A 21004-nucleotide genomic window follows, 5' to 3' on the forward strand; every position below is an offset into this window, starting at 1 on the left:
CAGCACCTGCCCCTCCTATTTTTCTTTACGTTATACTGTTTGTTGACGTACTGAAGCTGCAAGGCAGGCTGAGGGGTTGTTACCTAAAGGACCGCCCCTTGGGCGGAACTAGAAGTTCTGAGCTTTCTTTATTAAATGTTATGCCTAGTACTCTCCTAAAGGTGACGTAACCACCCAATGGTCTAAAGAGAGGAGCTGTGTCAGTCGGTGAAATACAGAGAAAAGGATTTTATGGTGAGAACAAAAATTCTATTTTTCCAATGAACTGGAAGGTCTTGGTGATGAATGCCAGCCAGTTGGCTTGGGGAGGTATTTCAGAAAAACTCTTAGTTTGGGCAGCACAGCTTTAAGAGGTGTAGAATTTACCAGTCAACGTTCTGGAACTTCGGATAAATCCGTGGACTCCCTGTAAAGGTGCAGTCAGACAATGCCACGACACACTGGAGTTTACTAACTAAAGCTAGAGAGGGCAAAATTTGTCTCACTTCTGTAGAGAAACCAGTAAGCTTCTAACCTGGAAGTTGATTTGTTTAGATGCATAAGTGAGACTGATTTTGCTTTAGTAAATAAAAACCCCATAGCTCAAGAAGAAACAGACCTGCTCTTTTTTTGGGGGTAAAACATGTTCCATTCCTCAGGCCTATGGTATTAAGGGCAAGAGTCCACCTTTTGCCTATTAGGGTTCATTCCACCAGAAGTATCAGTGCTTTATGAGAAATCCAGCATCCAGCATCAAGCTTCTGTTGCTCAAGTTGAAAGCAGAAAGCTGCTACCTGTCATTACCTTACACATTTACAAGTTCTAACAGATTTATGTTCATGTCTGTGCAGATGGCAGTTTTGAGCAAAATATCTTGTAGGCAGTTTTGAAGCATTCTCCCCTCTTCTGTTTTGGGCATGTTGGCCTTGTTGTAATATTGCTCACCCCTCATGTTAAATGAATATGAAGCATCCTTTGTCCTGTAATGTACAATTAAAAAGTTAGGATTTTTGGTAACATGATGACCAATCACTTCACATGTGTACTGCATCAATCACCACAGTTATGCTAGTTTTTCAGCATGCATTGCAAGTTATGTAATCTTCTGGGAATAAACTGCAATTAATATTTAGACTTTTTTAATGATTTTTTTAATAATTTTTTTTAGCTATTGTGACTGCTTTGCGAATGGAGAGTTTTGCAACAACTGCAACTGTACAAATTGCTACAATAACTTAGAACATGAAAATGAAAGACAAAAAGCAATAAAGGTGAGAAAAGTGGAATTTGTTAGTAAATAGATTTTAGATGTATAGATCATTTTGTATGCGTCGATTTTAATAACTGCCTGATTTTTTTTCCCCAATGTATATTTATTTAAAACGAAGCATGGTGTAACTTTAATTGGGGCAGCAGCGTTGATGATCAATGTTTCCATATTTTTGATTTATTGCACCTTTTTATGTTTTTCTTTTTTTATAAATTATGTATTCCTCGTACCTACAGCCTCTTTGCATTTTCCTATCTGCTTCTAGGCTTGTCTAGATAGAAATCCTGAAGCTTTCAAACCAAAAATTGGTAAAGGAAAGGAAGGAGAGTCTGATAGAAGACACAGCAAAGGATGCAACTGTAAACGTTCTGGATGTTTAAAAAACTACTGTGAATGTTACGAGGTAAGGTTGATTTTCTGAGGTATAGGGATTAATCTGAATAAACCCTACTGCTTTGAAGGTCTAGTTTAGGTCTAAAATATGCAAACTGTATCATTGCATTGTGTGGGTTTCCTTCTGTTGGGATGTGGGGATTGGCCTAGTTTCCAACCATTTATGGGCAGGCTAATTGTACCCAAGTTGATTGCTCACTCAGCTTGGGTACAACAGTATTTGTAGCTGTGGACTTTTAATTTTTTGAGGGGAAAACTGGAGCTCCTCTTTTAAGCCTGAGGTCAGTGTGACAGCCAGGCAACTTTTATTTGAAAAATAAGGTCTGCATTGGTAACCTCCATGTTTCTCTCAAGAAAGGTTTACATTAATTGTTGCAACAATGCTGTTTTTTAGTAAAACTTGTTACCATTCAAGATCGTAGCATTTAATAGATCTACATTGCCCTTCTGTTGTTGGAAAGTCCTTTCCCAGTGCATTTATTTAAATTTCTATAGCATGATTGTAATACTTTAGTAACCGATTTCATTCCGGTTTGTTTTCTCTCCACTTATGTCTGTACGTTTTTTTTTTGTTTTTTTTTTCCCCCACAGGCTAAAATCATGTGCTCCTCAATATGTAAGTGCATAGGTTGCAAAAATTTTGAAGAGAGCCCAGAACGTAAGACATTAATGCATCTGGCAGATGCAGCAGAAGTGAGAGTGCAGCAACAAACTGCAGCCAAAACTAAGCTCTCCTCACAGATCTCAGATTTGCTCACAAGGCCAGCACCATCACTAACAAGTGGTGGGGGAAAGTAAGTGGTTTATTTTACAATTTATATCTTTTGAATTTCAAGATTGTCGCATATAAAATAAAATTACAACGGTTTAAAAGTCTGTTGCAGTTTCATGTATAGTCCATAGATTCTTGTAAACTGTTCTAAAGTTTTTGATAAAATGTGCACAAGATAGATTGGAATGCAAGACATATGGCAGGCAGATTTGCTCAGCTGGCGGTGCTTAGACCCAGAGGTGTTCTAAGACCTACGTCTCTGGTGAGAGACACCAAATGTGGACCTCCTAGCCTGCAGGTTCAACAGCAAACCTGGTCAATTTTGTCTCCAGGTAATGGGATCCTTGAACAGAAGCAGTGAATGCCCTGGTGGCTGTGTAGGATAAGTGCAAACTGATCTGTGTATTAGACCCAGTGCACACAGGACATTTTATTAAAAAAAACTCTTTCTGGACATTGGATTGCTGGTAGGAAAATGTGGCTTTACATTGCTCGTCTTTTAACAGTGTTTTTGGGCATTTTTGTAAAATTAAAACCAAGAATTAAAAAAATGATGAACGCTGTTAAAAGCAAGTTTTACAGCATTCAGCATTTTTTGTGGTCAGAAGAACTTCTCCTGAATGCAATTTTAAGTTGTTCAGAAAACAGCCTTTAAACTCCCCTGCTGACAAATTGCTAAAAACATCCATGCTTGCATGGGCACATAGGATAACATAGAGGGGAGGTTAAGGGCAGTTAAAATAAAAAAAAAAAACACACACTTCAACTCACAAATGTGTGAGTTTAACAGCAGCAGTGTTCATGAGGCCTTAGAGCCGGTTCACACAGCGGGCGATGCGAGGCGGCACGACTCGCCTCGCCTCGCTCTCGCAAGTCGCCCCCGTTCTGTACAATGGAACCGTTCTGAGAGGAGCGACTTGAGTCGCTCCGACTCAGAAAAAAGGTTCCTGTACTACTTTTGGGCGACCTCGGGGCGACTTGCATTGACTTCTATACAGAAGTCATTTGCAAGTCGCCGCTGAGGCCGCGGCAGGTCGCGGCGAGGCAAGTCGGAGTCGCCTCGCCTCGCCTGCAGTGTGAACCGGCCTTAAGATAGAAGGCATTCTGGTAACCCTGATTACTCTGGACTGGCCCAAACTGTTGTGGTACAGCAACTTGGTAAAACCAAACCTTTTCTGAGCACTGCCAGATTGTCAGGATCTTCTGTCACTGTGAGTGATTTTGCCATTCTTCTCCATCGCTGGCTTTATTGGTGTGTCTGCTGAAGCCTAGGTTCTGAGGCACAGGGCTTCTCTGAGTCATTGATTACTACAATGCACAAAGCCAGGAAGTCTAATTTCTAGAATAAAAATCATGCAACTTATTGCTCCTTTGAAAAACACACTCAGTCTGTGTATATATTTCAGCAGTGCACACAGCTCACAGCAATGAACTTACATTGGTAAGACCAATGAAAACATTTACACTCCTCTCCCTCTTCAAACTCTATGTATAAAGAAAATCCATACCATTGTCTAACAGAATTATGGGATTATACACACAGGTCTAATGTCAATTCTCCAGATATACAGTGGTGTGAAAAAGTGTTTGCCCCCTTCCTCATTTCCTGTTCCTTTGCATGTTTGTCACACTTAAGTGTTTCGGAACATCAAACCAATTTAAACAATAGTCAAGGACAACACAAGTAAACACAAAATGCAATTTGTAAATGAAGGTGTTTATTATTAAAGGTGAAAAAAAATCCAAACCATCATGGCCCTGTGTGAAAAAGTGATTGCCCCCCTTGTTAAAACATACTATAACTGTGGTTGTCCACACCTGAGTTCAATTTCTCTAGCCACACGCAGGCCTGATTATTGTCACACCTGTTCACAATCAAGGCATCACTTAAATAGGAGCTGCTTGACACAGTAAGGTCCACCAGAAGATCCTTAAAAGCTACACATCATGCCGAGACCCAAAGAAATTCAGGAACAATTGAGAAAGAAAGTAATTGAGATCTATCAGTCTGGAAAGGGTTATAAAGCCATTTCCAAAGCTTTGGGAATCCAGCGAACCACAGTGAGAGCCACCATCCACAAATGGTGAAGACATGGAACAGTGGTGAACCTTCCCAGGAGTGGCCGGCCGCCCAAAATTACCCCAAGAGCGCAGCGACGACTCATCCAAGAGGTCACAAAAGACCCCACAACAACGTCCAAGGAACTGCAGGCCTCACTTGCCTCAGTTAAGGTCAGCGTTCATGCCTCCACCATCAGGAAAAGACTGGGCAAAAATGGCCTGCATGGCAGAGTTCCAAGGAGAAAACCACTGCTGAGCAAAAAGAACATCAAAGCTCGTCTCAATTTCTCCACAACACATCTTGATGATCCCCAAGACTTTTGGGACAACATTCTGTGGACCGATGAGACAAAAGTGGAACTCTTTGGAAGGTGTGTGTCCAAGTATATCTGGCGTAGAAGGAACACTGCATTTCATAAAAAGAACATTATACCAACAGTAAAATATGGTGGTGGTAGTGTGATGGTCTGGGGCTGTTTTGCTGCTTCAGGACCTGGAAGACTTGCCGTGATAAAAGGAACTATGAATTCTGCTGTCTACCAAGAGATCCTGAAGGAGAATGTCCGACCATCTGTTCGTGTACTCAAGCTGAAACGAACTTGGGTTCTGCAGCAGGACAATGATCCTAAACACACCAGCAAGTCCACCACCGAATGGCTGAAGAAAAACAAAATGAAGACTTTGGAGTGGCCTAGCCAAAGTCCTGACCTGAATCCTATTGAGATGTTGTGGTATGACCTTAAAAAGGCCGTTCATGCTCGAAAACCCTCTAATGTAACTGAATTAGGACAATTCTGCAAAGATGAGTGGGCCAAAATTCCTCCAGGACGCTGTAAAAGCCTCATTGCACGTTATCGCAAACGCTTGGTTGCAGTTGTTGCTGCTAAGGGTGGCCCAACCAGTTATTAGGTTTAGGGGGCAATCACTTTTTCACACAGGGCCATGATGGTTTGGATTTTTTTCCACCTTTAATAATAAACACCTTCATTTACAAATTGCATTTTGTGTTTACTTGTGTTGTCCTTGACTATTGTTTAAATTGGTTTGATGTTCCGAAACACTTAAGTGTGACAAACATGCAAAGGAACAGGAAATGAGGAAGGGGGCAAACACTTTTTCACACCACTGTACAAAGGTTACACTATATATAGATGGTACCCTGCACTTAACATTGCTGCTCTGGAGTTTATAAAAAGTCTCACATAAGTGTCATTCACAGATATCAAATAGTCTGTTTATTCCAGCAGTACCTTCAAACAGCCTCCAGTCATATTGGAGGAACTACAAATACCATGGAAGAGTTAAGAGACTAAGCAGTCAATGCAGCATGTGTACCTTCATCACCCAAGAGGCATGCTAAAACCCACAGCTAATACTGATACTCTTTAATTCATAATATGTAAAGTCTAATAGAAGTGTCATCCAAACATATCAATCAGTCTATTTTGTGTGTAAAGCATTAGTGCTTTCAAAAAGTGTTCCTTGTATGTTAAAGAGGAAGTAAACCCTTCCAAACAACTTGGACCTATAGGTAAGCCTAGATTAAGGCTTACCTGTAGGTCCAAGCAATATCTCCTAAACCTATATGGTTTAGGAGATATTTGCCCGAAAATGGGCACCGCTGTCTACGGCGCATGCGCCGTAGACAGCGGCGCGCATGCGCACTAAATGCGGCAAATCCAAGAATGGATTTGCCAAATTTGTCGACTCCCGTGCGCATGCGCGGGAGTGACGTCATCGCGGCTTCGCCGTATGACAGCGGCGGAGCTGCGAGGCGCGACTCCCGTGCGCATGCGCGGGAGTGACGTCATCGCGGTTGCGCCGCTGTGATTCGTCGGAGCTGCGAGACGCCACAAGCAACATGGATGCGGCGGACTACAGGGGACAGCGGCGACTTCGCTGGCTCCTGTGTCAGGTAAGTGACACATAATGAGCTACTATGCGATGCATAGTAGTCCATTATGCTTTACCTTTGCAGGGAAAAAAAGAGGAAGTAAACCCATCAGGGTTTACTTCCTCTTTAATTACTCCCTGGGGTTTGTAGTTCCTCCAATATACCCGAATTGCCTACAAAGACTGCGCATTCTCAGCACCATGCAGGTCTATAGGCATTCTGGCTTTCCTCAGTGCCACCAGCATTAAAAGGAAAAGGCACCTCTCCTTCAAGCTGGATTCCCTTTTTTCATCCCAGATGGATCCTGAAAAGTGGCATCAGCTTTTTTTGTTTCATCTTCTCTAGGTGGCACAAACAGACCATCGTTTAAGCATATGGTCTCAAGGACTCCTGTCAAGGTGCTTTCTATTTGATTTTTGAGCACTTGTTGGTTATTTTTGCATTAAGCAACTGTTTTACAGATTTGCAAGACTGCCACCTTGTCTAAGTTTAATCAGGTAGGTGTTTTAGCCCCATCTGATGCCAACTTCAAGGGTGAGGTCCTTTAGGTGGCTCTTTGAGCTGTAGCTGTCCCCACTGACCTGTTAACATTTGATTGCTGTGTTGTTTATCCCTCAGTCAGACTGCTTTTAGACATGCCATGGGTTAAAAAAAATTCTGACCCAGAGTGAACAAGAAAGAAAATAGGGTTTTTGTACTCGCGGTAAAATCCTATACTTGGAGGTCCCACCTGTCTGTTTTTGATCGTGCTATTGGTACTTCACAACAAAACTGAGGTATTCTGGCAGTAGAAAGAATTATCCTAGGCTGACTTAGTTTCTGTTTACAAGTATCTAATGCTTCTGTAGGCGTCAGTAAAATCCAAAGTTTAAAGACTTCTTTCTATGTCCCTCAATGAACTCCAAAAAAAAAAAAAAAAAGGATATTACGGTGAGTACAAAACTTTTATTTTCTCTATTCAATATACACAGCTGTTTATCAGACATTTGGCTTAATAACACAGTCTGCAGCAGAAGAAAGCTAGACGCTTTAAAATACAGACAGTGTCCATGATTAAGGACAGTCCCCCACCCAGCAACTGAGAACCTTATTCATGGGTTTTTAAAAAACAAAAACACATTTTATTTTAGACAATGAAAGTTAGCCAAGCTCACTGAAAAGTTATGTTCTGTGTAGGGATGCACCGATATATCGGCTGCCGAAAATCATTGGCTGAAAATAGGGTTATCTGTGTTTTTGCCAATAGAAAAAAAAGGTGTCAATAATGGCATGCTGCGTCCCGTTGACTTCAATGCCAAATCGTGTCCCGTTGACTTCAATGCTGAAACATCCCCTAGTGACTTCAATGCAAAATCAGGTCCCATTGGCTTCAATGCGAAAATGCCCCCTATTGACTTCAATGAAAAATCGCAGCCCATTGACTTCAATGCAAAAATGCCAGCCACGTTAAATAAATTAACTTATTTTATTTTTATTTTTTTTAACTGTCTGTTTCAGGCTTCAGTGTATCCTGAATTTTCAGTTTCGGCACCGGAATTTGCATTTCAGTGCACCATTAGTTCTTCGTGAAGGTTTCTCCTGTCTGCATCTTCATTGTTAATTTTGGCACTGAGGTCTGTTAGGTGGTTGCTACAGGCTACAAGTTTACGCTTGAGCCTTTTCCTTTAGAACATCTTTTTCTTCCCTGGAATCTGCCTCAGACCCTGCAGATATTGACATCTCTATGGCTACCAGTATGGGTCTATTGTTGCAGGGTGTAATCATACCAACTCTTTCTATAGAGGGATTCAGAAGGCTTTATTGTAAAGCTGAAGGTTAGCTAAAAAAAAAATCCCATACCTGTAAGTCTGATCATTCTCTCCCCATTCATAGATTGCTCTCACTGCAGTGTTTGTGGTGCTATGTGTTCATACAAGTGCATGCCCTAAGCACACATTTGCATTTGTTTGTATGCTTGAAGTGACCGGGGTTCTGTAAAAAATCTCAAGCCCCCTTATTCAATAGCATGGTGCAATTGACAGGTCCTCTTTATTGGAGGCATTATTGGGGTCTATTGGACCCCTGATATAACCTCTGCTGCAGCTAATCAAGGAACCCAAAGTGATGATATGCTCATCACCTCCAGCTTCATTAATTGCAGAGTGATCAGGGAATGGATATTCCTCAGTTTCCTCATGCTCGCCATCCGAAAGTAGTTTACCACTGTCCCTGGCTCCCCGGAAGAACAGGAGAGCCGGAAACCATGACGGGTGACCCTTTTTTAGTATCCAGATCATATTTTTATGATGGCTGATCACCAGCTGAAAAAAAAAAAAAAAATATATATATATATATATATATATATATATATATATATATATATATATATATATATATATATATATATATAATTTTTTTTTTTTAAATAACAAAGTTGGTATATTTGCCTCCTCTGGGCAAGGATTTTGCACAGTGGCCCAGATCCTTCTCTTCTGGGGTCCCCAGCGACGCTCCTTGCTCCTCCCCTCATTGCTTGCACCCTCAGAGCATTCCAACGGGGCACACATGTGGACACGCTCCTGAGTCCTGCTGCTACATCCATTGACACCCCTGGCTCCCATGTCACTGGATTTGTTTGACAGCAGTGGGAGCCAATGGCTGCTGCTATCAGTAAGGACCCAAGACAGCGGCTGGAGATGCTGTGCTCATTCTCGTCGCTGAAGAGATGAAAGGGGGGCTGTGGGGGGCTGATGCACTACAGAAGGTTTTTCACCCTAATGCATAGAATATAAAACCCCTTTAGGGCTCGTAACCTGTAAATCTAACAGGTTTATGAGACCTCCATTTGAGAATAATGGCGAGATGCCCCTACAGAATTTGTCACAGAAAGTGGCTTTTCTGGTAGCCATTACATTGGCTAGGAGGGTCTCGAACATGGCAGCTGTCTTGTGCAAGCCTCTGTTCGAATTGTTCTAAGGAGCTGCATAGAACAAGTTTTTTACCTTTTTAATGCAGAGAATGCATTAAGGTAAGAAAATTAAAAACAAGAAAACTTTTAGTCTTTTCAATCATTTAAAATATTCCATTAAACGTGTTCTGTTTATATATTTTTGATTAAATGCAAAAAATACCTGTTGATCATGCCAGAGATGCAGTGCTATCCTGGTGTTTTTTGCATATTAAAACATTATTAGCTTAAAGCAGTAAAACATAACACCTCCCCCTATTTTAAAATGATGAGAGGGGCGGTGGTTTGTAGTCATGACACACTTCCCATTTACGGGACAATTCTGCTCCATATACAATATGTTGCATGAGCATTGTCACGCTAGAAACAAAAGTGTTATGGACAGGATCACCAAGCAAAAATAAGGAAAAAAGCCTGATAAAAGAAAACTTATGCGGCTACCACATCTAAAGACTATTAGGCTGCATTCACACCTGAGAGTAGCGTTATCAAGCGTTTTTTGCTACGTTTTTTACCGCGATTTGCAGCGAATTTGTGCAGGGCAAAAGGTCACCAATGTTAAAAGAATAAAAACGCCCAAATCAGCCCGATTCGCGCGAAAAAAAGGGTCCAGAACTTGTTTGAGCTTCAGGGGTAGGGCTTCATGCGACTTGGAGTGGAGATGTGAACCATCTCCATTGAGAATAATGGATTTTTTCCCCTCCAGCGTTTTGTAGCTTCAGGCATCAAGCTAAAAAACGCTCAGGTGTGAATGGGGTCTAAAGGGTTAATATATTGAAAACTTTTTTCAGCTAGCTGGATTTTATATTGTTTGTAATGTTGTAAAATATCTGACTTGTATGTGATATCAATCCTTTTTTAAGGCTGCCGTTTACATTTGTGACAAGAGAAGTTGCTGAAGCCACGTGCGAATGCCTTCTTGCCCAGGCTGAGCAGGGAGAGAAGCTCTCCAAATCCCAAGCTGCCACAGAGCGGATGATCCTAGAAGAGTTTGGACGTTGCCTCATGAGGGTCATCAATTCTGCCGGAAAAGCAAAAAGCGACCCTTGTACGATGACTTGTTAAGTTTGGCTGACTGTGAGACTAGCATGAGTGATCAGAAATTGTGACTGCATGGGAGAGAGGTCCATAAGATAATGTACAAAGAATACACTGCCACACAATTCTGAAGTCTTCACTTACCATCCATATATGTGCCAGAATTCTTGTGTGTTTTGTATGTGGCAATTTTCAATGTGTTTCACGACAAAAGTGATATTTTATGGTAAACCATTTGTTTTAAATCTTGCACCCATTTCCCACCCCTAAATTATTGACGACACCCAGTGGTGAATCCTTTTTAGTGTAACTGACAAACTCATGTACCAATTCTGATTTTTCTAGTTTGAACAAGTGATTTTTTATTTTTTTTTTATAATTCAAATGTGTATACCTGGAAGCAGATTTTGGTCTGATGAGATAGAAATGTGAAGTGGATTGCCGTGATCTTTGTAATCAATAATCTCTGTAATAAACATCAGGTCGTAGAATACATTATGAAGGTAGGTGGAAAGCATCAGAAATGATGGGTCTAATTAGATAGAGAATAGCATGAATGTAGATCGCTGTACCGGGCGCTGTTTGCATTTGAAGTGTACTAAGATGGACCTGTACACAGAAGTAGATATAAATATGTCTCCCCCCTATCTAGTGTTCACTAAATCTGGTGCTAGGCACAATAGAGTACTATCCTGCAGAGTATATTGTTTTTGAAATATATGCATTGTGCCTTCTGCGCTCTTAATATTACATAATGCTTGTTATATTTTCATATTTATATTTGGATTATGTAAGCTATAATACATTATGGGATTGTGGGGGCATGATTTTAGGCTGGTGGTTTTTATGGGAGTTAGTTTTTATTAGTCTTGCATTACTTTGTAGGCCCAAATTATTTTCCTGTATCATTTGAGTAGAAATGCGTCTAAATCCATTAGAATTAACCTAAGAATACTATTTAATTTCCATGATAACATATCTTAGACAGTGTTTAAGGCTGATTTAGCACTATTTTTGGTACCCCAAGTATAATGAGCTTTAGAAAGCAGCTAGGTGAAGGCATTTTGGGGTTGATTTACTAAAAGTGGAGGGTGCAAAATCTGGTGCAGCTGTGCATTGTAGCCAATGAGCTTCTAATTTTATCTTGTTCAATTAAGCTTCGACCTGGAAGCTGATTGGTTGCACAGCTGCACCAGAATTTGAACTCTTCACTTTTAGTAAATCAACCCCATTGTGTTTAAACCCCAATGGTTTACCCTGGTGGTGAGACTGATTGTTTTAAAGCTAAGCTAGAGCTTTTCTATTGGGGCAGGTCATATGGAAGCATTCATCATGTGGTGATTTGGTTTAGTCATAGATATAACATAAACAATTACCCAGTTCAAAAGTTCTTGGACAGCCATTGCAAATGTGAACGGGTCCCTTATCCACCACAGATTACATCCCCACAATTGGTACTATTACAAAAAAAAGCTGTATGATTAGAATTGTACAGACTGGTAGCTTGTCTTTTGTTCTATGCAGAGATACCAGATAGTTGGGTAGACCGCTGATATATGCATGTTTGTTAACTAAATCTATGTGACTATTGATGTGGGGGTAATTACATTTTTGAGATTGGATCCTATTGTAACATCCAAATGTGATCTCCTCCCTCTATAAATCTACCTTTTTTTTTTTTCCTCCCTGAATTTATTTTAAGACTGCAATTATCACATATACAGACTGTGTTATAAATGGTATCCATTTTACCCTAAGATCTATTATGTTGGGGTAATTATCTATTATGTCTACACTGTTGTGGAGGGTTTATCATGTTATCTTTTACAATGGGATGATCTGCACTGAGACTGGATATCTTTGTAAAGCAGCCATCTCTTAGATATGATTTTATGTTTTTAAGTCTTTTGACTCTACATTTAACAGTCCCTTTGCTTCATATTATTTTGAAATAGCAACACAGATTTTCTTAATGTTATCCATTTAGTTCAATAGTGCTATAGCACTATCTTACTATTTGAGTTAAAAGAAGAATATGGGGTTTAAAAAAAAAAAAAAAGAAAGACACTCGCCTAGGTGGATACAGCAAAAATCCAATGCTGCATCTGTCCCCCACTTCCTCTGCTGTGAGGACTGACCAATCACTCTGCTGATCACTCAGTTCTCCCCTCTGCTCTGAACAGAGAGCTATCAGTTACTGGCTCTCTGCTCTGCCCCTCTAGTGCTCACTGGAGTGCTGGGCTAGGGAGGGTAAGGAGTGGTGGAACTGACAGATTGAGCCAGCTGCTAGTCTAGGTGGCTCGTGACTGTAATATTGGGATCTTTCCCCAGCCTGGACTAGCAAAGTGACGTTAGATGACCGTTTGTTTCAGCTAAAACAGGTCACAGGTGTGCAGAACAAAATGCCCTCTTGTGATCCATAGGAGAAGTAGGACCAAAAGCTGTGGCCCCACTTCCTCTTTTAATATACTCAGTTGTAAGGATAGTGTAAACCTTTGTTTTTCTTAAGAGTGGTGGCCTGATCAATAAACTACATGTAGTAGTCTTTAGGTGTAACTCCATCTAAAATGAATTTGTTTTGTTAGTTTGGGCTAGAGTAGGAGGGAAGGTTAGAACCCCTGTGTATGTTTATTGCTGTATGGTTCCCTGTAGAGATTTCCTAGTGACAGCAGTTGGTAGGATAATATTTCCAGTAGAGAAATTGCCAGAAGTAGAAATTTTAACAGAAACTTTTAACCCTTTCCATATGTGAACGTATTAGAGACTTTTTTTGGTAACCACTGCCTTTTGTTCAGAAAGTGAGGTAAGTTCTACCCCAATATGAACACAAAAGCAATAAAAACCAAAGGCCCTATCCACACCCACCCTTTTTCCATACAAATAATTTAAAAAAAAAAGTTTGCTTTTTATTTAAAGTTGAATTTTCATTATTGTATCTAGTTTAAGGGTAAGTCCACTTTACTTGCCTCCACTCCAGCAATGCAATGTATGCAAGTCTGCTTACCACTGCAGACATATTCACCTGATATTCTGTTTTGCTATCTTCAGCCACCTTGATTGGATATCCTGGGATGACATAACTCATGTGCATGCACACCGGGATTAATTCAACCAGGCACTACAGAATGCTGTGATTGTGCACAGTGAGCTGCACATGCAAGGCAGGCGACTAAGAGGATTTTAATGCAGGAGACATATACAAAGTCTCTTCTGCAAAAAAAAGGCTTTGCTGGTAGAATTTTTGTAAGGTAAAGTCCCCTTCTTCACTATCATTAGACAAACATGCACACTAAAGGTTTTGTGTACATTTTTATGACACTTGAGAAAAACAAGAAAAAACATCAAAGTATAAGTTTACTTTAAAAAATTAATAAATGCAAATTTTTTGCAGGTAAAAAAAAATGTGAATTCATTAATTATTTTTCTGGAGCCTGTATTGCTGATCACTGGTGCCAGGCAGGTCTCCTGCAGACTTGTCGGTGTATCTGTGTGCCGTACATCCCACAGGAACAAGCAGATACACTAAGACCCCTTTCACACTGGGGCGGGCGTTGATGGTAAAACGCAGCTAAAACTAATTTACCGTCATTGTAGAGGTGCTATTCGGCTGCTAGCAGGGCGCTTTTAACTCCCACTAGCGGCCAAAGGGTTAAATGCGCCTGTGTAGCACCACTGCTGAGTCGCTTTGCAGGCGCTTCCCCACCACCCCAAAGATGCTGCTTGCAGAATTTTTTTTTTTTAACGTCCTGCCAGTGCCACTGCTGAGTCGCTTTGCAGGCGCTTCCCCACCACCCCAAAGAAGCTGCTTGCAGAACTTTTTTTTTTAACGTCCTGCCAGTGCACCGCCCCAATGTGAAAGCACTTGGGCTTTCACACTGGGACTGCAGGGGAGTTTTTTTCCTGGCACTTTTACAGGGGCTATTTTTAGCCCTAAAGCGCCTGAAAAATGCCCCAGTGTGAAAGGGGTCTAACGGGAAGATTCCGCCAACTGCCATGGTGCTCCACAATGCTGTGGTAGTTCATTGAGCACCAAAAGCCGACAGCCACAAAGGATGTTGGGACTTGTAGTTCATTCATTGACAGAACTCTGTGTAAGAATGACGGGGCCGTGTGGGCAAAGCTGTCAGTTTCAGAAACTGACAGCTAGTACGGAGAACTTCTTCCCATACTGCTGTCACAGGGAGGGGGAATTGGTTAGTGGCTGCAGCATTGGGAACATGTTACATGTTCCACCCTAAAAACAGTGAACCCAAAGGGGAACCTATCCTTCAAAGCCCAACTGAACCTTCAGTTTAAATCAGATAAATACTTTCCAAGTGCATCAAAAAAAAAAGGTGCTTAATGTCTCCTTTCCAAAGCAGCCACGGTCTTAGTCAAAAAGCCTGTCCTCTGCCAGCAACTGTAGAGGGGGATGCTACTCTCAGTGGGAAGCAGTGAGCTCATTGCAGAGGTCCAAAATGCCCTCTACTGAGTCACACCTTTAGCTCTTCAATCAGCAAAGCTTATGCTCCAGTTTTAGTACACAAGTCTAAATGACACCTTCCCCCTGACCTAATACTCTGAATTGAGAATTGCTGGTGCATTTTGAAATGGAAGTAACTTGCCTACCTGTCTATCCTATAATTTTAGTGACGTCCTAATGATGAACCTGTTTTCATTGTATTATAGTGTGAAGTATGACTGCAATGATTTACTTGCTATTTTTTTCCCCTAACATCTTTAGGTGTATCTCAGCTGACTTATCGCAGATTTTTAAATTTCAAATTATAAATATTCACATTGATATTAATGATCATGCATCAGTAATTTTTGTTTACAATTGAAATGTAGATCAAAAATTATAAGGAAAACCTGTGCTGGAGGATATATATTCAAAATAAGCAGCTGCTTAAGCAATTGTGAAACCAACAGCAAAAGTATAATATAAAGAAGCAGCACTAAATCAATAACCAAGCGATTCAATCATAAACCAATGTTTCAAAATATTACTAAAATATACGATATAGAATATGTGTTTAAAGTGACACCAAACTATTTTGTGACAAAACATATTCAGTCCATAGGAGCCCATCAGCGAGGGCATTAAAGAAATATATTTAAAGCAAAGTCCAAAAAATATATAATGCTCAATCCACAATCCAATTGTTATATGGGTGTCCCCACAATATTCAGTGCTTCCACCACTGAGTGACACCAGATAAATGAGCCTCTTACCGGATCCAGTGGACCATATAAATGGTCAAATCTCCTTATTAAATCTAGGGCTGAAACGATCGTTGACAATGATTTTCATTATCGATTAGTTGGTCCGCGCCATGGGATCCACGGAGCTTCGGCCTAGCTCCGGAGCTGGCGGCCATCTTGGTACACCCAGCGGCGGCAAGCTGCGCGCTGACGTCACCCCCAGCACAAGTTGTTCAGCCTGTGTCAGCCCAAGTGAATTCTGGAGGAGTCACGCTGGATGCCTTGCCTGCCCTCATTCAAAACTTTTTATGCAGGTACCACTACATATATTAGCTAATCTAACCTAATAACTAACTACTATCTATTAGATAGTAGTTGGTTATTATCTAATCCTATCTAAGCCTTTCTACTTGCTCGGCACTGCCACATTGTTTATTTAAATAAAAGGTATAACACTATCTCCCCTCCAATAAAATGCAGCTTATTACAAGTATAAAAACATAGCATATCATTAATGATTTGCGCCAATAGGCATCATCCCGGCACTCATCACGGCGGTCTGTTTGGAGGAACTTTGATCGTGGTGAGCTTGGCGCAAATCATCAGTGATATGCTGACTATGTTTTTATGATACTAATAAGCTGCATTTTATTGGGGGGGAGATAGTGTTATATCTTTTATTTAAATAAACAATGTTGCTGTGGGGGGGATAGTGTTATTTTTTTTTTTTTTTGCTGATCCGAAAATTGATCTGATCCGTGACTCTGATCTGAGGAACGATCCGATCCGTGAGTTGTTTGATCCGTTGCACCCCTAGTCCGCACCTTCCCCTTATATATATTACTCCCCTTTTTCAGTTTTTTTTTTTTCCTTTACACACATTATGCATAATATTTATTATAATTGTTTTTTTATATATATATATATATATATATATATATATATATATATATATATATATATATATATATATATATATATATATATAAATTGTCCTCAATGTATACTTTCTATGGAATAAAGGAGGGGGGGAAAAAGTATTTTATATGTCTCTATTATTCTCTTTATATATACACATACTTGTATGAATAAAGCAGGGAAGCTGACATTCACGGTACTTTCTTTGCGGGTAATAGTACCCCATCGTTGGTGTTTTATTCTGCAGTTTGAGTGTAACACTCAGTTTTTTCATTATTACTTTTAAAAAAATGGAAAAATGGCATATTACGTTTTATTTTTTTTATGATTTTGGCCGATTAATCGATTATGAAAATAATCGTTAGTTGCAGCCCTAAATAAATCCCTATCGGCATAATGAAACATAGAATTAGTAGTGTTATCCTTTAACATTTATTTGTTTAAAAAGCATGATAACAAGCAAGACAACTTGTAAACGGAACCACACTACACAATTAATGGCTACGACGCTACGTCATCATGCATGCTTGCCGACCGGCGAGTGGAGTTCAGGACAGCCACACAGCTTGCTGCTTGCGGGAAAAAGCATTTTATTTGTTTTTACCGCTGTGTGCGGATTTTTAGAACATTCTGCCCATTAATTGTGTAGAGTGGCTCTGTTTTACAAGTTGTTTTGCTTGTTCTCATGCTTTTTAAATAAACACGTTTAGACCCCTTTCACACTGGGGCACTTTGCAAGCGCTACAGCGCTAAAAATAGCTCCTGCAAAGTGGTCTGAAAGCCACTGCTGTGTCTCCAGTGTGAGTGCTGCAGCAGCACTTTGCAGTGGTTTTAACTCTTTCTCGGCCGCTGGGGGGGGGGGGGGATCGGCCGAATAGCGCCGCAAAATTGGCAGCAAAGCGCTGCTAAAAATAGTGGCTTTTTACCGCTAGTGCACCCACCGCCCCGGTGTGAGAGGGGCCTTACAGATTACACTATGGGACCATATATTTTATTTTTCATTATGCTGATGAGTAATCCTGACTGAACACGTACCTGGTGTTCCTGTTTAAAGAGATTTAATAAGCACATGTGACCATTTATATGATGGTCCACTGGATCCCGCAAGAGACTCATTTATCTGCTGTCACTCGGAAGCACTGAATACTGGGAGTGTGGGGACACCCATATGACAACTGGATTGCGGATTGATTATTATTTGTCACAAAATAGTTTGGTGTCACTTTAAACACACACATCTCATATATTTTCGTTGTTTTAAAGTATTGGTTTAAGATTGAATAACCCGTTTATCGATTTAGCACTGCTTCTTTATATCATAAAAAGTTGAAATGTAGAGCCTTAGTTTTGTTTGTTCTGTTTTGTTCTCCACCCCCCCCCAAAAAAAGTAAACCTATTTTTGCCAAAAAAAAGTATATTTTTCTCTTAACACAAGTCATCATCTCTGTCCTTATGCTTCTAATCTCAAAACTAACTTTATGAGCAGAAAAAGGGAACTGACCAGTGGAAGTAAATGATCTGTCTGTGAAATAACTGTGTGCATAGCATTAACTCTGTAACTGTCCACATTTTGGTCTAAGTAACTATGTATAAATGTAAATTAGGTTGTGTAGATTTCAAAAGATTTCACGATTTGTGTATTTGTTTTGTAGAGCAAGAGCTATTAGTGTTGTAAATAGTGTAGTGCTGAAACCCTGTATGGCTCCTTTTTGTGATGTGTATTTATACGTGTAAGAAAATGTGAATTTTAAATGACACTTGTAGATTATGTATAAAGAGTCTTTCACCTATAAATATAAGGTGCAAACAATACTTCCTGTAGGTTTTAAACAATCCTAATATTAGTTTTACTATGCCAGTGTTTTATAGAGTGGAACTAAATGCAGCAGATTGAATATTTTGGCTATAGGCTTTATCATCAGTCTGATGACTATATTAGTCTAGTGGGTACAGAACAAGACAAAGGGGATGATTTACTAAAACTGGAGAGTGCAAAATCTGGTGCAGCTGTGCTCCTCTTCTATCTTCAGCTTTGACAATAAATGTGGAAGCCGATTGGTCCCTACGCAGAGCTGCAAGGTTTGCACACTCCAGTTTTAGTAAATTAACCCCAATGTGTTGGACTGCTTAGTCATCACAATAGTTATCTGTATGGCCAAATCTGTCAAATATAGATGTTGAGCACCCAGAGAACTTTTGTAAGGATGCACAGTGATTTGGTGTTATAACCTCCTATACACCAGATGGTCACTTACTTTAGGTCTAACTGACCTATTTTGGACAATAATTGGTTAGGTTTACCCTTAATGGCACCCCCACCCACACACTGAAAAACATGGTGCAGTTTTCAGCATTCAGAAATGCATGGTGCAAAAGCACCATGCGATTTCCATGTGGCTACATAAAAAAAAAAAGTGCAGAGGCCCTGTGCAAACACTGATTGCAGAACCGCATAGATGTGAACTTGGCCTATGTGCTGCAGGCTGAGCTACACTCTCCTGCATCGGCAGCACACTGGAGATTCCAATCCCTTCTTTCACACAGCACAGAAATATGGATCTCCAGCAGCCACCATATATGTCCCTGGCCATTGGTCCAAATGGCAATGCTCATGATCCTTGAGCAAAAATTAGAACTCAATTATGCAGTCAATTGGGCTTCAGGATCAAAATAGTAAAGAACACCAGTTTATTTTTCAATATTATATCATTCATTGTCTTGTATGGTGTCTGTCCAACCAAACCAATATTCCACTTAGCAGGAACTGGGTTTTTAGACACCGAATTGTCTTTTTTTTTTTCCCCCCTCTGGTATTCTGGTGGTGAGATCTTGTGTTCCCAGGTGTATACACCTACCATGGCCGTTGGGGGGGGGGGGGGGGCTACTTTCCAGCCTGAATTTCTAACTTGTATACTTAAAAAAAAAAAACTCATATTTTGGAGAATGTAATGGGAAAAATGGTATTCTAAAGCCAGCCATGATTCGAATCTTGTGAGGGCAGGCTGAATGTACCAAGTTGATCAATCGATCAACCTGGATACAGCTAGCCTTCTTGATTCACTTGTGATTATTGCTAGTGGCTGCTATAGCCGATAGTAGTAATCACTGTCTTCTCCCGCAGGGAAGTAGGCATTCCTCTGTCAGCACTGAATGTGCCGATAGGGGAATCGTGTGAGTTTCTTTCCTAAAAGAAATTTGCACCATCAATGGCCTGCCTAAGGTAAAACATGAGAGGCAGAAGTTGTACAGTGTTAGAATTAAATCCAGTAGAAGTAGACTTAAATTGTGGGTGATCTAACCTTCAAAATACAATCTTGTGTTTACATTTAGTTCCACTTTAATTCTGTACTCAGGACATTGTTCCCAAAGGTATAGTTTAAAATTTTTTAAGGGGAGTATAAAGTCAGTGATGTGTGATCTAATTAAATTATCTGCAGTCACATTCTCTAGAGTGGTGCATCCTCTGTTCAGGAGATCATCAGATATGTGCTGCAAGTCTGATTGTTTCTGAAATGACATATTAACATGTAATGGCTGCATGTCACTGATTTCCTTAATAGTTAGGAATTGAACAAATCCAAAAGGATTGTTTTATGAAAAGTCGAGTGTAAAGTGGTAAGATATGGTGGTGACTGGGCAACAGCTCCACTTTTTTTTTCTAATTTTTCATGAATTGTCCCCTAAACATTGCAGAAAGATGGATTTTGAAGTTGTTAAACTTGATCTCACTGTAAAATAAACCTTTTTTGTACCCTTATCTAAAAAACCTCTGAACAAATTGGATGGCAATGTGTATTCTGCCTATATTTAACGATCCCCTTGTCTTTTTCTAGTTCTGTGTACATCTGAAGGTAGAATAACAGACAAAGTTTATATTTACTAGGACTATTCAAAAAAAGAACTTTCTATATTGTACAAAGAAATCACAGAAAAATAAACATTTATACTATTCTGTATTGCTTTTCTTAGTGTCAGTATGTGTCTTTACTACCGCTTCATCTACAGTGCATCTGGAATGCATGCACAACACTTCAATTTTTCCACTTTATGTTATAGCAAAATTACAAATTTGATTAAATTCATTATTTTCCTCAAAATTCTACAATCACCCATAATGACAAAGTGAAAGCATTTTATTTGAAATCTTTGCAAATAATTTTTATTTAAATAATGTTAAATACATGTTTGTGACAAAAAAATGAAGTGTATATGTGTGTATGTATGTGTGTGTGTATATATATATATATATATATATATATACATACACACACGCACGCACGCGTGCTATCTCACAAGAGTGAGTACATCCCTCACATTTTTGTAATATTTTATTATTATTATTTATTATCTTTTCATGTGACAAAACTGAAGAAATTACACTTTGCTACAATGTAAAGTAGTGAGCGTACAGCTTGCAGTGTGAATTTGCTGTCCCCTCAAAATAACTCAACACACAGCCATTAATGTCTAAACTGCTGACCACAAAAGTGAGTACACCCCTAAGTGAAAATGTCCAAATTGGGCCCAAAGTGTCAATATTTTGTGTGG

General features: G+C 39.9%; 1 protein-coding gene across 2 annotated transcripts in view; it reads left to right on the plus strand.

Annotated features, from left to right (window-relative positions):
* LIN54 (lin-54 DREAM MuvB core complex component) overlaps positions 1-20412 on the plus strand; it is a 95952-nt gene extending 75540 nt beyond the window's left edge. For both annotated transcript variants that reach the window (XM_077476144.1, XM_077476145.1), the window contains 4 exons: positions 1148-1250; positions 1515-1652; positions 2234-2436; positions 10180-20412. In XM_077476144.1, coding sequence (XP_077332270.1) covers positions 1148-1250; positions 1515-1652; positions 2234-2436; positions 10180-10381 — 646 coding nt within the window. In that variant the 3' untranslated portion in view covers positions 10382-20412. The remainder of the gene's footprint in view (positions 1-1147; positions 1251-1514; positions 1653-2233; positions 2437-10179) is intronic.
* Positions 20413-21004: the final 592 nt, after the last annotated feature.

Source organism: Lithobates pipiens, unplaced genomic scaffold, assembly GCF_037356315.1.
Source record: "Lithobates pipiens isolate NorthernLeopardFrog02 unplaced genomic scaffold, aLitPip1_a1.2 Scaffold_13, whole genome shotgun sequence".
NCBI lineage: Eukaryota > Metazoa > Chordata > Amphibia > Anura > Ranidae > Lithobates > Lithobates pipiens.